The following is a 17,613-nucleotide window of genomic DNA, read 5'->3' on the forward strand; positions in this document are numbered from 1 at the left end:
TCGGAATAGGTATTAAAATCCATGGAGAAGGAATAAAAACTTTGAGGTTCGCTGATGAGATTGTAATTCTGTCAGAGACAGCAAAGGACTTGGAAGAGCAGTTGAACGGAATGGACAGTGTCTTGAAAGGAGCGAATAAGATGAACATCAACAAAGGCAAAACGAGGATAATGGAATGTAGTCGAATTAAGTCGGGTAATGCTGCGGGAATTAGATTATGAAATGAGACACTTAAAGTAGTAAAGGAGTTTTGCTCTTTGGGGAGCAAAATAACTGATGATAGTCGAAGTAGAGAGGATATAAAATATAGATTGGCAATGGCAAGGAAAGCGTTTCTGAAGAAGAAAAATTTGTTAACATCCAGTATAGATTTAAGTGTCAGGAAGTCGTTTCTGAAAGCATTTGTATGGAGTGTAGCCATGTATGGAAGTGAAACGTGGACGATAAATAGTTTAGACAAGAAGAGAATAGAAGGTTTCGAAATGTGGTGCTACAGAAGAATGCTGAAGATTAGATGGGTAGAAAACATAACTAATGAGGAGGTATTGAATAGAATTGGGGAGAAGAGGAGCTTGTGGCACAACTTGACTAGAAGAAGGGATCGGTTGGTAGGACATGTTCTGAGACATCGAGGGACCACCAATTTAGTACTGGAGGGCAGCATGGAGGGTAAAAATCGTAGAGGGAGACCAAGAGATGAATACACTAAGCAGATTCAGAAGGATGTAGGCTGCAGTAGGTACTGGGAGATGAAGAAGCTTGCATAGGATAGAGTAGCATGGAGAGCTGCATCAAACCAGTCTCAGGACTGACGACCACAACAACAACAACAGACGCTGAGAAATCAGTATCCAGAACAACCACCTCCGGCCTTAATAATGGCCTTGATACGCCTGGGCATTAAGTCAGAGCTTGGATGGCGTGTGCAGGTACAGGTGCCCATACAGCTTCAAAACGATACGACAGTTCATCAAGAGTAGTGACTGGCGTATTGTGACGAGGCAGTTGCTCGGCCACCATTGACCAGAAGTTTCCAGCTGGTGAGAGATCTGGAGAATACGTTTGCCAGGGCAGCAGTCGAACATTTCCTGTACCCAGAAACGCCCGTACAGGACCTGCAACGTGCGGTCGTGCATTATCCTGCTGACATGTAGGGTTTCGCAGGGATCGAATGAAGGGTAGAGCCAGGGGTCGTAACACATCTGAAATGTAACGTCCGCTGTTCAAAGTGCCGTCAATGCGAACAAGAGGTGACCGAGACGTGTAACCAATGGCACCCTATACCATCACGCCGGGTGATACGGCAGTATGGCGATAACGAATACACACTTCCAATGTATGTTCACCGCGATGTCGCCAAACACGGATGCCGCCATCATGATGCTGTAATCAGAACCTGGATTCATCCGAAAAAATGACGTTTTGCCATTCGTGTATCCAGATTCGTCGTTGAGTACATCATCGCAGGCGCTCCTGTCTGTGATGCAGCGTCAACGGTAACCGCAGCCACGGTCTCCGAGCTGATAGTCCATGCTGCTGCAAACGTCGTCCAACTGCTCGTGCAAATGGTTGTTGTCTTGCAAACGTCCCCATCTGTTGACTGAGGGATCGAGACGTGGCTGCACAGTCATGCGGATAAGATGCCTGTCATCTCGACTGCTAGTGATACGAGGCCGTTGGGATCCAGCACGGCGTTCCGTATTACCCTCGTGAACCCATCGATTCCATATTCTGCTAACAGTCATTTGATCTCGACCGACGCGAGCAGCAATGTCGCGATACGATAAACCGCAATCGCGATATGGAACAATCCGACCTTTATCAAAGTCGGAAACGTGATAGTACACATTTCTCCTCCTTACACGAGGCATCACAACAACGTTTCACCAGGCAACGCCGGTCAACTGCTGTTTGTGTATGAGAAATCGGTTGGAAACTTTCCTCATGTCAGCAGGTTGTAGGTGTCGCCACCGGCGCCAACCTCGTATGAATGCTCTGAAAAGCTAATCATTTGCATATCACAGCCTCTTCTTCCTGTCGGTTAAATTTCGCGTCTGTAGCACGTCATCTTCGCGGTGCATCAATTTTAATGGCCAGTAGTGTAAAAAGGTCTTATCTCCTGGGCGTGAGAGCCGTGGCGCGTGTGCCCGGGCCGGCAGCGCGCCCACCTGAGCCACGGAGTACTTGTCGATGAGCGTCTCCCTGGGCAGCGCGGCGCTGGCGGCGGCGTCGGCGGCGCTGAACAGCTTGTAGGCACCCGAGTCGTGCGTGCCGGGCAGGAAGAGCGCCGTCAGCGGCAGCGGGCCCAGCTGCGCGCGGCTCTGCTCCATCCAGCGCGGCCGCGTCGCCAGCGAGGACACGCCCACCGCCGACGACGACACGTCGCCCGCGGACCGCGGCACCAGCCCCGCCCACCGGCCCAGGTCCGTCGCCTCGTAGCTGCAACAGCCGCGCCCGCTCTCACCTCTCCAAAATATGCGAACACTGCGACAAATAAAAGGCGTTTATAAACTGAAGAGCCAGAGAAACTGTTAGGGTACCTGCCCAATATTGTGTAGGGTACCCGTGAGTACGCAGAAGTGCTGCAACACGACGCTGCATGGACTCGACTAGTGTCTGAAGTAGTGCTGCAGGCAACTGACACCACGAATCGTGCAGAGCAGTTCATAAAATAGTAAGAGTACGAAGGGGTGGAGATCTCTTCTGAACAGTACATTGCGAGGCATCCCACATAATAATATTCATGTCTCTGAGGTTTGGTGGCCAGCGGAAGAGTTTAAATTCAGAAAAAGTTTTCCTAGAGCCACTCTGGAAGTGTGGTGTGTCGCATATCCTGCTGGAATTCTCCGTCCGAATGCACAATGGACATGAATGGACGCAGGTGATCAGACAGGATGCTTACGCACATGTCACCTGTCAGTCGTATCTAGGCGTATCATGGGTGCCATATCACTGCAACTACACGCGCCCCACACCTTTACAGAGCCTCCACCAGCTTGAACAGTCCCCTTTTGACATCCAGGATCCATGCATTCGTAAGGTTGCCCCCATACCCGTACACCTCCATCCGCTCGATACCATTTGAAACGAGACGTCCGACCACCCTGTCATTAACAGTCCAATGCCGGCGTCGACGGGCGCAGGTGAGACGTAGAGCTTTGTGTCGTGCAGTTATCAACGGTATACGAATGAGCCTTCGGCTTCGAAAGCTCATATCGATGATGTCTCGTTGAATGGTTCGCACGCTGCTACTTGTCGATGACCGAGCATTGAAATACGCATCAATTTTCGGAAAGGCTGCACTTCCGTCACGTTGAACGGTTCTCTTCAGCCGTCGTTGGTCCCGGTCTTGCAGAATCTTTTTCCGGCCACAGTGATGTCGGAGATTTGATGTTTTACCGGATTCCTAATATTCACGGTACACTCGTGAAATGGTCGTGAGGAAAAAATCCCCACTTCATCGCTACCCCGGAGATGCTGTGTCCCACCGCTCGTGCTCCGACTACTCACTTAAATCTTGATAACCTGCCATTGTAGCAGCAGTAACCGATCTATCAACTGCTCCAGACACTTGTTGTCTCATATAGGCGTTGCCGACAGCAGTGCCGTGTTCTGCCTGTTTACATATCTCTGTATTTGAATATGCATACCTACACCAATTTCTTTCGCCCTTCAGTGTAAATTATCTACGCTGGAGGAATGAATTAAAACTTGTACCGCCACCAGCACGGCCACAGTCAGGTCCAGGCTGGGTGGAGACATGGGGTCGAATCGGAGGCCTGGCCACGATGCCTGCCGCCAGCCTCTCGCTGTGCTGGTCCTACACATGGTACTGGACTTTTTAAATTTTTTATCTTTATTAATTTTTTTGTGTTGAAACCTAACAAGTCGGTACTTAAAAGGGAAACAAACAAAATCGTTCTTAATCGTACTTGGCTTCTACAACTGAAAAAAGAAAAAAATAATCATTTCCAGTTATGGCCTGCAAACAATTTTGTTCATTTTTTATTAATTAAACAAAAAAGTAGACGAACAGGACCTCACAAATGAAATAAAATCTCTAACAATACGCCTGAAAAGGGTTCATGACGAAACACCAAGCGGACCAGTTAAGTCAACACTTTTTTTTCTTCTTTTTGTCAATTTTATCAAAAGCCAGGTAACAACAATGATACATACGACCAGAAAAGGGGCTCCAGACATCATCCAACTGCTTGACATTTGAATACCAGGTACAGCATATTCGCAAAAATCTCACGATAGTGTGCCATCCTTTGCCACGTCCAATGGATCGTAATCGTATGTTGGTAAAAAGAGTACCGAGCGACGTGGGGCAGTGGTTAGCACACTGGACTCGCATTAGGGAGGACGACGGTTCAAACCCCCGTCCAGCGATCCTGATTTAGATTTTCCGTGATTTCCCTGAATCGCTTCAGGAAAATACCGGGATGGTTCCTTTGAATGGGCACGACCGCTTTCCTTCGCCATCCTTCCCTGATCCGATGGGACAGATGACTGCGCTGTTTGGTCCCTTCCCCCAAACCAACCAACCAACAATTCGTATTCGTAAAAAGGGCAAGGGCCCGGCTCGTACGCCCCCTCCCCTCCCCCCTCTACGTGATGAACACAATTCTCGATAAGCCACATGACTGTATTGCTCTTCGTTTTGAGAAAGGATGTTGAATCGGGACGCAGGGGAACCTCACTGCAGATTGGCGCTTCCGTCGTCCTGGCAAGAAAGGCCAATCGTCGACGGAGCCAAATTCTGCGTCCGCTAGCGAGCAGCCGACGACATGATGGATCCATTTCGTGGCAACGACAGCATCGCTCTGTCTCACTAAGGCCAACGCGAAAAAGTCGAACATTGGGGGGACAACGTCATGGACGACTTGGTATCACGTTGGAAACCGTTACACCACAACGCCACTCTGGTGCTACTACATACGTTAATTCGTTGCTTCCGAAGTTATTGCCGATTGTTCTCAGTTTATTCAGAGAAAAACGCTGCAGTAAGTCCATGACTGGAAACTGGGACGAACGAACACTGTAACGCTCGGAGAATGACATTGTCGTTCATGAAGCACTTGCGGAATTCCAGTAGCCCAGGAGCAAACATTTTGTTCGTTAACCACGACGTCGAAATGAAAATGAGCTTGTTGAGAGTTTGTTCCCTTATCCTCCGCTGCTGTGGCTGAGCGGTTCTAGGCGCTTCAGTCCGGAACCGCGCTGTTGCTACGGTCGCAGGTTCGAATCCTGCCTCGGGCATGGATTTGTTAGGTTTAAGTAGTTCTAAGTCTAGGGGACTGACGACATCAGATGTTAAGTCCCATAGTGCTTAGAGCCATTTAAAACATTAGAACCTTGTTCTCCACCCAGCGAACTAACAGCAGTGTCTACCACTTATCTTTTGCAGTGGTTTTCTGAGCAGAAATCATCTTATGCAGATATCCAGAGCCCACATTCATGAATCCACTGAATGGCGCATCTGGATACGCCGCTGCTGTCTCCTTGCAACACGAGCTGCTAGGGCTACTCCGTAGAGCAACTCGTACCGCATCAGTATTGTCTGGCGGACACACAGGCTTCGTCCGAGATCGTTTCGCTTCCAAATTGATGCTTCCCGTACAAAAGTGATCGTACAGCCAGAGCACGGCTCGGATGGTTCTCTTGCTAGAGGCCCATTGTGTGTTAACTACTGTCAAAACCGCCTCTGACCGACACACGACTTGGTGTCGGGAAAAAGTGACACAACTGTCGATCGCAGCTGAGTTGTTAGTCTTCCACTATCGACCATGTTGTCGACACTATTCTCCTAGCAACGGTCTCGTGAATTAGGCGTCATTTCGTAACCCATTTGTTTCTCCAAGCTTTACTGTTACTGCTGTGCGATGCTTAACACGATATCTGGAGCGACTCGCAAATTATGTACGAAACAAACTGTGACTCATTTCGTGCGTCACCCTATGTTTGGCAATGGATAAGGAATATACTAACTGCTTGGTAATTATTTTCATGTAAAAAATGTGAAAATAATGAATAAGTTAGCAGATGGCGCACAATTTTCTGTGCATGTAATTCAGTTTTGGTAGGTACATAGTAAATATTTGCGTAAATATGCCAGATGTTCTAGAACTGTGTGCACATTTATTTTCAGTGTGAAGTGCTGCCTATCAAAATTATTTTTTACCTCCGACGTACGACCTTGTATTCATAAACAATGGCAGCACAACAAACAGTAGGAACATTGTGACAGGTACGTTTTTCTTATGATGAGGCCGGTGGAGAGCTCCAACAAATGGACTGGCTGATGGAAACGTTCTGACCCCTGCTCCACTCTCCTCCTTAACCCATACACTAATGACCAGTCAGCACCTAATCATCATAAGCATTCTCTATACGCAGATAAGACGGCAGTCGCAGCTCACGGGACTTCCGAGGTAGACCAGACGCTGGAGGAAGCACTCAGAGCCTTGTCTGAATGCTATCGAAATGACTCCCTTCAACCGTATCCTTCGAAGGCTCAAATAAGCGCTTTTCGCCTTCGATATAGGCAAGATAATCGAAAAGACAGCATTTCCTGAAATAATGCCACATTGTAAATCACAGATAAACCACCATATCTGGGTGTAACGTTCGATAGATCTCTGGCATAGAGCCACCACTGCGGAAACGTCTGTCAGAAGGTGACCTCGAGAAATAATATCTTGTGAAAACTCATAAACGGCAAATGAGGAGCAAAATCGACTATCCTGAGAACCACCGCACAAGCAATATGATTCTCTACAGCTGAATACGCCTGCACGCTATGGTCCAGATCAAACCACGCGCAGAAAGTCTTAATGAAACATGTCGAATAACAACAGGGGTACAAAACCCACGTCCTTGCCAAAGCCTTACAGAGCTGCTAGTCTTGCGAGCCCCCGCTTACAAAAACAATTCAGTGATCGAGTCCTCTCTCTGGCACTGAGTGCCGACCTCGACGACAGACCCCGTGAAAGGTTCTTCACCATGGGAATTGAAGATCTGCCACCTGACTATCCACGAGCACAGGTAGTGCCTGGCGGCTCCACATCAAAACTGGATGCATGGAGGACCATGGACGGCCCCGGTGAAAACAAACAAGATCAGGTGGGATCGTGGTACCGTGGATGAGAACAAGCGCGACTGTGGTGCTGTGCAAAACGTGGAACACCTCCTGGCCTGTCCAAATTGTCCCTAGAGATGGAACCTCGACCATTTGTGGCTGGATAAGGAAAGATGCCCACTATAATTCGCCCAGTACTGCGCTGAAAGAGTATAATTGCTTTTTGGATACGAAAAAGCAGTGTATGAATAGACTGGGTATATTATTATTTCGAAAGTTTTGGCTGTATCTGTTTTAGGACACCTTGCGCTATCAATAAAGAAATACACTGCTGGAAAGAAACTGGTAGAGATTTCCAATTTACTCAACACTGATTGTTGTAACGGCGCATATGTAGTACATGAAACGATTGCATGTACAGATCAATAGCACAAGCGCTTGTCAGATATCAGGTAGTGACCCATGCTGAAACAGCCGTTCTAGTAGGTGGAGTAACCTCCACGGACTGCAGTGCAGCCGCTGATGATTGGTTGGTTGTTTTGGGGGAGGAGACCAGACAGCGAGGTCATCGGTCTAATCGGATTAGAGAAGGATGGGGAAGGAATTCGGCCGCGCCCTTTCAAAGGAACCATCCCGGCATTTGCCTGGAGCGATTTAGGGAAATCACGGAAAACCTAAATCAGGATGGCCGGACGTGGGATTGATCCGACGTCCTCCCGAATGCGACTCCAGCAGGCTCTGAGCCTGGCATCCTGTCGACTGTACACGTGGCGAATACTGTCTGGGGAACGTTATGGCACGCCTGCTCGACTTGCTCACGTAGTTCTGTAAGAACTGCTGGCTGACTGGTCACTTCTCGTCCCATCATAAACCCAAACGTCCTCGATTGGAGACGAGTTTGGAGATCGTGTTGGCCAGGGAAGCTGGTGTACACCTTGCAAAGCACGTAGAGTTTCACAGACTATATACACATATGCACCAGAAAAAGTTTTCTACCACCACGGTTCCGAGAACTCCTGAAGATAGACATTGTATCACAGACAGTCCCTTTGACTGTTCCGAGATGTCACTAAACCCGCCCAAAGATGTAAACATCCGTGCATGAGCAGCGCCTATTAGACGGAGGGCGTCCGACAGCCGATCAGTTCCAGTCATTCCACGAGGAAGGGGGTGGACGGCTCGTCTTGTCTGTAGTGCAACCATGCCTAGACGGTCAATACCGCGGTTCGATCGCGTCCGCTTCCTGCCAGGGAGGGCTCTCAACGAGGGAAGTGTCCAGGCGTCTCGGAGTGAACCAAAGCGATGTTGTTCGGACATGGAGGAGATACAGAGAGACAGGAACTGTAGATGACATGCCTCGCTCAGGCCGCCCAAGGGCTACTACTGCAGTGGATGACCAATATCTACCAATTATGGCTCAGAGGAACCCTGACAGCAATGCCACAATGTTGAATAATGCTTTTCGTGCAGCCACAGGACGTCGTGTTACTATTCAAAATGTGCGCAATAGGCTGCATGATGCGCAACTTCACTCCCGACGTCCATGGCGAGGTCCACCTTTGCAACCACGACACCATACAGCGCCGTACAGATGGCCCCAGCGACAAGCCGAATGGACCGCTCAGGATTGGCATCACCTTCAACCAGACAATCGTCGGAGACGTGTTTGGAGGCAATCCGGTCAGGCTGAACGCCTTAGACACACTGTCCAGCACGTGCAGCAAGGCAGAGGTTCCCTACTGTTTTGGGGTGGCATTATGTGGGGCCGACGTACGCCACTGGTGGTCATGGAAGGCGCTGTAGCGGCTTTACGATACGTGAATGCCATCCTCCGACCGATAGTGCAACCATGTCGGCAGCATAATGGCGGAGCATTCGTCTTCATGGATGTCAATTGGCGCCCCCATCGTGCACATCTTCTTAATGACTTCCTTCGGGATAGCGACATCAAAAATGGTTCAAATGGCTCTGAGCACTATGGGACTTAACATATGTCATCAGTCCCCTAGAACTTAGAACAAACCTAACTAACCTAAGGACATCACACACATCCATGCCCGAGGCAGAATTTGAAATTGCGACCGTAGCGGTCGCGCGGCTCCAGACTGTAGCGCCTAGAACCGCTCGGCCACTCAGGCCGGCATAGCGACATCGCTTGATTAGAGTGGCCAGCGTGTTCTCCAGACATGAACTCCATCGAACATGCCTGGGACAGACTGAAAAGGGCTGTTTATGGACGACTTGGCCCATCAACCATTCTGAGGGATCTACACCGAATAGCCTTTGAGGAGTGCCTTGATGAACTTGTGGACAGTATGCCACGACGAATAGAGGCATTCATCAACGCAAGAGGACGCGTTACTGGGTACTGAAATTACGCAGTAATGCTATTAGCGCGTTTAACGGACAGGACAGGAACCGGTGTGTAGAGCAATCTGGACTACCACCTCTGAAGGTATCGCTGTATGGTGATACAACATGCAGTGTGTGATTTTCGTGAGCAATAAAAAGGGCGGAAATGATGTTTATGTTGATCTTTATTCCAATTTTCTGTACAGGTTCCGGAACTCTAGGAACCAAGGTGATGAAAATCTTTTTTTGATGTGTGTATGTATATTCTGTTTGAACAACACATCACCTTACTGTTGCAGGAACTGTAAAAGAACGTGTTTAACAACATTTTGCGCATACCAAGCGCTGGGAAGCGTCCCTTCGAGAATCACTACAGATGGACGAGAGTTGTAGCTTATCGTGCCGCATACATAAAGTCTGGGGTGGGGACAGTGTATCTTCTAAGAACACACCGTACGGGACAGCACTCACCAGGTTTAGGAAAGCAGAATCTGCTACCACTGCTGAAGATCACAGCTCGCCATTCCGTTTTGCAAGTGATCGTTTGAAGGCAGTAGTCGAGCCGTGATGTTGTGATGCGAATGGATGACGGGCTAGAGGTGTGTGTGCCCAAATGCTCACTGCTAATAACTGGTTCTCAACAGTTCGTGTTGACACTTCTGGGCCAACGAGCCCTGTATCTGTGCTGTGGTAGTTGGACGACATGTCACTGCTGTACTTTCAGTACATCGATCCGTTGTGCATGCACCTCTGGAAGCTCCGAGTTTGAGAATGTTCACGTGACCATTGTCACACGAGTCGGAAGTGTTTCGTCAGTTGTGCGACGATGCTGGTAAGCATCCAACTCGTGTGGTAATTCTCCGAAAGGCCCATCCGACTACTCAGAAGGCCATTATTTGACCCCTTTTAACATGGCTGGTTTGGCCGTAGGAAGCAGTAGTACATGGTCGTGGCACGGTTGGCTACTCGCTTCACACATTTGCACCACACTGAGCCTTTTGTCTGTGAGCATTCCCCGTTAAAGGATAGACACAGATGGCGCACTGGTAGCCACGCCACTATGCTGCTTGTTGGTGGATTCTCAGTACTTCTACTGTCCCACAGGTTTTATATGCCGTCAACGGATCAAAATCGATGTTGTCCATCCGGAGTATATATTAAGTGATCTTGAAGTCTTTAATACAAAAAAGGTCATTGAAAAGCCCAAAGGTAGACTTGTAGAACCAAGGTCTCCACCAAGTCACCCAACGATTGGAAATATGAGGGGGTTCGACCCCCCAACCCCACCCAAAAAAAAGAGAAGAGTGAACAATGTGCAGCTGTGAAATTTTGTTTTCTATTCGGTAAAAATGCTGCTGAAACTGTTGTACTGTTGAAAACACCTTAGCAAGATGGTGCCAGGGGAAAAACCCAAGTGTGAAAGTTGTTTGCTCGATTTAAGAATGGCGACATGTCGATTGATGATAAACCTCGTTATGGACGTCCATCAGCTGCCCGATTCGGCGAAAATATTGAAAAAATTCCAGAGCTTGCGTTCACAGACCGTCGATAGACTGATGAACTGTCAGAGATTGCGGAACAGTATTCGTCAAAAAAGACCCGGTTTGTGGCAGACAGGAGACTGGATCTTCCGCCACGACAACGCACCTGCACACACAGCCATCTCTGATAGTCAGTTTTTGGCTAAAATGGGCACGGTTCCACTGCCCCACGCACGTTACTCACCTGACTTGGCTCGCTGAGACTTTTTCTTACTTCCAAGCACGAAAAGGGACACGAAAGGACACCGATTTCACGACACTGAAGAAGTGAAGGGAAAAACGAAGGAGGTGCTGTGAGCCATTTCCAAAGATGCCTGCAAAAATGGCTGGAACAGTGGAAGCAGGGGTGGGACAAATGTATTAGTTGTAATGGAGAGTTTTAAAGGGGATGAGGTTGTTTTCTAGACCCCCTCGTGTGTGGTGCGTTCGAGGGCGAGTGTGCGGAGAAGGACTGAAGGAGTGTCTCACCTGGGCGGCTCGGAGTGCGAGTCTGCGGCGGCGATGCCGGTGTCCCACCAGCCACTCTGGTCGGCCTGGCCGGCGCCCAGGTCGAGGCGCGCCAGCGGCGTGGCGTCGCCGGCGCGCGGGTCGCGGTCCCACAGGCACAGCCAGTAGTCGGCAGTCGCGCCCTCCCACCACACCACGTACGGCCGCTGCGGCGACGCCGACACCTGCGCCGACACCGTGATGCCCGTGCGCGGCTCCGCCTGCGCCGCCCGCCGCTCTGCGGGCACACACACGCCTCGTCAGACAGTTGCAGACCCACCCACTCACAACTGAGACTCGTACAACTACCGTACCCTGTGGCAGTCTCTTCAAAATTACTTTACGATTTACATTTCGGCGGGAGCAGGTGGAGGCGCACAGAATAAACGAGTCATCTTACATTTCCTTCAACTCGCTCCATCTACACTACTGGCCACTAAAATTGCTACACGAAGAAGAAATGCAGATGTTAAACTGGTATTCATTGGACAAATATATTATACTAGAACTGACATGTGATTACATTTTCACGGAATTTGGGTGCATAGATCCTGAGTAATCAGTACCCAGAACAACCACCTCTGGTCGTAATAACGGCTTGATACGCCTGGGCATTGAGTCAAACAGAGCTTGGATGGCGTGTACAGGTACAGCTGCCCGTGCAGCTTCAATACCATACCACAGTTCATCAAGAGTAGTGACTGGCGTATTGTGACGAGCCAGTTGCTCGGCCACCATTGACCAGACGTTTTCAATTGGTGAGAGACCTGGAGAATGTGCTGGCCAGGGCAGCAGTCGAACATTTTCTGTATCCAAAAAGGCCCGTACAGGACCTGCAACATGCGGTTGTGCATTATCCTGCTGAAATGTAGGGTTTCGCAGGGATCGAATGAAGGGTAGAGCCACGGGTCGTAACACATCTGAAATGTAACGTCCAGTGTTCAAAGTGCCGTCAATGCGAACAAGAGGTGACCGACACGTATAACCGATTGCACCCCACACCATCACGTGACGAATACACGTTTCCATTGTGCGTTCACCGCGATGTCGCCAAACACGGATGCGACCATCATGATGCTGTAAACAGAACTGGATTCATCCGAAAAAATGACGTTTTGCCATTCGTGCACCCAGGTTCGTCGTTGAGTACAGCATCGCAGGCGCTCCTGTCTGTGATGGAGCGTCAAGGGTAACCGCAGCCATGGTCTCCGAGCTGATAGTCACTGCTGCTGCAAACGTCGTCGAACTGTTCGTGCAGATGGTTGTCGTCTTGCAAACGTCCCCATCTGTTAACTCAGGGATCGAGACGTGGCTGCACGATCCGTTACAGCGATGCGGATAAGATGCCTGTCATTTCGACTGCTAGTGATACGAAGCCGTTGGGATCCAGCACGGCGTTCCGTATTACGCTCCTGAACCCACCGATTCCATATTATGCTAACAGGCATTGGATCTCGACCAACGCGAGCACCATGTCGCGGTGCGATAAACCGCAATCGCGATAGGTTTGAATCCGACCTTTATAAAAGTCGGAAACATGATAGTACGCATTTCTTCTCGTTACACGAGGCATCACAAAAACATTTCACCAGGAAACGCCGGTCAACTGCTGTTTGCGTATGAGAAATCGGTTGGAAACTTTCCTCATGTCAGCACGCTGTAGGTGTCGCCACCGGCGCCAACCTTGTATGAATGCTTTCAAAAGCTGATCATTTGCATATCACAGCATCTTCTTCCTGTCGGTTAAATTTCGTATCTGTAGCACGTCATCTTCGTGGTGTAGCAATTTTAATGGCCAGTAGTGTATTTACCTTAAGTCCTGAGCCAAAACATTATGACTACTGCGCACCGCGACGTTGGATGCCGACTGGTGGCATTGCGGGCACGTGACGCAGTAACAAAAGTATGTAAGAGGAGCAGACACGGATGGAGGATCACCCTAGCGAAGAAATGGCCTACAAATGGGGAAATCCATTGAGAAAAGCAACTTTGACAAAGGGCAGATTATTATTAAGCAGATCCCGTAAACGAGTATCTCGCAAACAGCGAAGCTGGTCAAATGTCCACGTGCAACTGTCATGAGCAGGAAAGTGAAACTACCACTAGGCGCTAAATTGTCGGACGTCCACGACTCTTCACAGAACTTGGGATTCGGAGGTTTTCGTGTTCTGCTAGGTAGGATCGTGTGGCAGAATGCTGGTACACGCACAAGTGCTTCGGAGCACACCGTTCGTCGTACATCTGCCAACCCTAGGAGCACACCGTTCGTCGTACTTCCGCCAACCCTATACGTAGACTGTTACGTCTGCCACAGACAGCCCCTGCCGGGCAGACTACACTCAAGACACCCGTGTGTACCATATAACATACACAAGCACTTGCAGGCGCAACCAAGAGGAAAACAATTCTTCAAAACAACAGAACTTGTTAGAGACTTATGCGAACCTTTTTCTGCAGAGGTCGCCTCACAGATACAGGGAAAGTTGAAGCACTCCGCCGGCCTCCGCCGGCTTTATAAGGCCAGTGCAGCAGCAGTACAGTCAGTCCCCCCTCCCCCCCTTCGCTTTTCCTCACCTTCCCCCCTTTTTTATCTTCCCCTCATCTGTATAGTTCCCCCCCCCCCCCTCCCCACGTGCTCTCGGCTGTGGTATGTCATATTTTAGCGCAGTGTTCCAGTGAATGTTCAGTGTTGTTTCACCTTTTCCCGTCTTGCGAACAGAAACCACGCTGTCACTGGGTGTGAATTTTATGTCCTTTGCAAACAGAAACCAATTTTATGTCCTTTGCAAACAGAAACCAGACTGTCGCCGTGTTTTTTTTTAATTGTGTGTCTATTATTTTACCTGTCTGCTTCGTATGTATTTTTATTAGCATCATCATCCCTTCGTTCCGTTTTAAGTTCCACGCCATGTTACCCTTTAAGTCTTCGATTTTATCGCCTGTTTTTTATTATATATTATCTTCACCTTTTTAAAACAAAGTCTGTAGGCTGAAGAGCGGCATACTAAGCTGCTGCCAGCCCGCCCCCTTCGGGGGAATCGAAATTAAATAAAGAAACAGAAAAAAAACAGTACAGCGAGTTCCTTGCCGAGCTAGGACCAGCTCTGACGGACCTCACCGACGCTCTACAAGTTATTTGTTTTGTGTGTGTATAGTGATTGTTCGAGAAGTGTAGTTCAGTTTCAATAAACGACATTATACTGAGTGTTCTACAGTACTGAGTATTCTTCATAGACATTGTCAACTACGACTACAGTTGTCTCGTACCATCGGGATTTGACCATCGGTCAGTGGAAACGTGTCGGCTCTTGGAGTGAACCACACTTTTGCTACACTGGGTCGACGGCCGTCCTCACAAACGCCGTCATCGAGGTGATCCGCTGCTCGAAACTCGCAGCGCGCCACGGACGCAGGCTGTTGCGAGCAGTATTATGCTATGGGGGACATTCTTCTTCGCCTGCACGGGAGCTGTGGTAGTAATCGAAGACACGCCGACAGCTGCGAACCACCTCCATCCCTTCATGCCTGATGTGTTCCCCAACGGGGATGTCATCTTCCAGCAGCATAAATTGTCCGCGTCTCGGAGCCAGAACCGTGCCAAAGTGCTTTGAGGAGCATTGCAGTGAACTCACGTTGACGTCTCGGCGACCAAATTCGCCTGCTGTAAATCTTGTGGAAACCATCTGTGTCGCTATCGGGCGCCGTCACCGCGTACGCACATCAGCGGCCAGTTATTTACGCGAATTTCATGTCTTGTGCGTGGTCATCTAATGCCACATACCTCCATAAACCTACTAACAATCTGGCAGATCCCCAATACGCAGATTCAGTGATGTATTTCGTTCCAAAGACGGACAAACAAACTACGAGGGGCGTTCAGAAAGTAAGCTCCGATCGGTCGCGAAATGGAAACGACTATGAAAATCCGATAAAGCTTTGCACAGATGTGTTGGGTAGTGTCTCTAGTATAACCCCAGTTAGCATCACGTCGCTCTTCTCATTTCTGAGCTCGCAGTGAGTGCGCAAAGATGTCTAGAAAATAGTGTCTGCCACCAAGTACGAGGGCCTGGTGAGAAATTTCGCGTGAAGCTATGCAGCTAACATCACATAACTGTCGTGCTGTTTCTTCTTCAAGACAATTCTCAGCCGCATTCTGCAGGGGCAATGAAGATGCTCCTGCATCGTTTTCAAATGGAAATGTTAGATTACCCACAATACAGTCCGCAATTGTCTCCCCCTGAGTTTCATCTCTGGTCATATGAACCGCTGTCTTTGAAGACAACATTTTGACACAGACAACGAGGTGTAGGCCAGCGTGGAGAATTGGCGGAAAGCAATGGCGGCTGCCTTCTACGATGAGGCTATTGAAAAGTTGGTACAACGCTATGACAGAAGTCTAAGTCAGAACGGCGACTACGTAGAGAAGTAGCTGAAAGGTGTAGCTAATTGTTAGAAGTAAAACATTTCTGATGTTCACTGTGGTTTCTATTTGGCAATCAATCGGAGCTTACTTTCTGAACAGGCCTCGTATTAAGCAGGTGGTCATTATGTTTTGGCTCAATAGTGTACACCAGTGTCTTCAGGAAGAGGTCCACTACGCTTTCATGTTAGTTTCCTTTGCCGAAACAAAATTTTAAGAGAATACATGGACAGTTTACGAAACTGGATTTTCTGACAACTTCACAGAATTTTCGACATGCGGAAAAGTTATTGGTTATTGAAGTTAAGTGAACACATTAGGCTACTGAAATATTCAGAATACATGAAATTTTCAACTGCTCCAAAGTGGAACTGTGTTAGAGTTTTCTAACACGACATAATTTCAGTTAAATATGACGGGCTATTGTCCGCTCGCGCGACAAGTACTAATCGGTCGCCCGTATCATTTTGTTACTAGAAACGGATCTCTAGGTTTATAATTAAGCCATATTAATGTTCCTGATCGACATACTTATTTCTAACATAACCACATTTAATATTGAGTCCGAAACGTATCTCAAAGCAGCCAATCAGTATTGGGACAAAGAACAAAAGCGACGCAAAAAATACTACAACTATGTATCAAACGGTAATATTTATTTTGTGTGATATGCTATGTTTCACATGTTTTTCCTATTAATATTTATTTCATGTTGTGAGGGTAGCGTAGTACACACGCAAGACCAGTTTCGAAGGTTTTTGATGCACAGCCACTACAATACACAGCAACCCTTAACGACAGAGTTAACGAGACTAACTTCATTTGGAGTCGTTGCTGACAAGGCATTCATAACAAAATGTCAAAACTTACGAATATATAATTTTGTTATGTTCGTACCTACCACTGTGAAGTGCGTACTTGAAACATGTAGCTGAATCCACTCGTAATTAATTCCTGTTGTGATAATGCAAAAACTCCGCTGACACCACTTTCGTCGCGATGGCAGATGCTTTAAGTATTATCGTACCTGTGACTGTAGTTATTTAATGACACGAGACTGCCTTAGAAAAGATCTGATTCGTTAAGAGTGACCAATAACTTAATGAGTGTTGGTTTTTCTTTTCTGCGATAATAATCATAAACATGACACTGAACCGCATCGTCGGCATATGAATCTGTAGCGGTAAACCCCTAGCCATAGAACGTTTTTCCCCCAAGTGTCTGAAGTCTCGATGTTTTTGAGCTTTCCTTTATTTTTCTTGCCAATCTTCACAACAATATTTTCGTTCATGTTCAGAGCTGCACCATTTCTATCGATTACATTGTTAACGGAGATCAGCGGGCCACAATAAAGTTTTTTAGTCTCAAAGTAGGCATGTATCGCACAAACAATTTATCGCGATTGACCTCGTACGTCCATCCCCTGACCAGGAGAACGACGCAGAACTTTTCCACTCATTAGTTTCGACGAACTTTCTGCTGACATTGTTCAGTACCGCACAACAAATAACATTAACAACGAATAAAATAATAACTCCTGCGACAGAAATGAAGGCAACAAACAAAAGCGCAGGTTGCAGCGATCGCACAGAATACCAAACTGCCTGAAACAAGGAGGAAGCAGGAAGGTGTTGTGCCGATACGCTAAAGGTTTGACACTTTGGGATTTGCTGCAGTGCAGGTGTCCTGGTGTTGGTGGAATGCGGTTCGTGCCTCCCGCGTGGCCCCTG

The 17,613-nt window shown here is 48.2% G+C and overlaps 1 protein-coding gene across 1 annotated transcript in view; it reads right to left on the reverse strand.

Moving 5' to 3' along the window:
* Window positions 1–17,613, reverse strand: part of LOC124544975 (PI-PLC X domain-containing protein 1-like) — a 411,814-nt gene that overhangs the window by 40,657 nt on the left and 353,544 nt on the right. The window contains exons 4-5 of the mRNA XM_047123723.1: window positions 11,446–11,701; window positions 2,169–2,439 (exon numbers count right to left, since the gene is read on the reverse strand). Coding sequence (XP_046979679.1) covers window positions 2,169–2,439; window positions 11,446–11,701 — 527 coding nt within the window. The remainder of the gene's footprint in view (window positions 1–2,168; window positions 2,440–11,445; window positions 11,702–17,613) is intronic.

Source organism: Schistocerca americana, chromosome 8 (assembly GCF_021461395.2).
Source record: "Schistocerca americana isolate TAMUIC-IGC-003095 chromosome 8, iqSchAmer2.1, whole genome shotgun sequence".
NCBI lineage: Eukaryota > Metazoa > Arthropoda > Insecta > Orthoptera > Acrididae > Schistocerca > Schistocerca americana.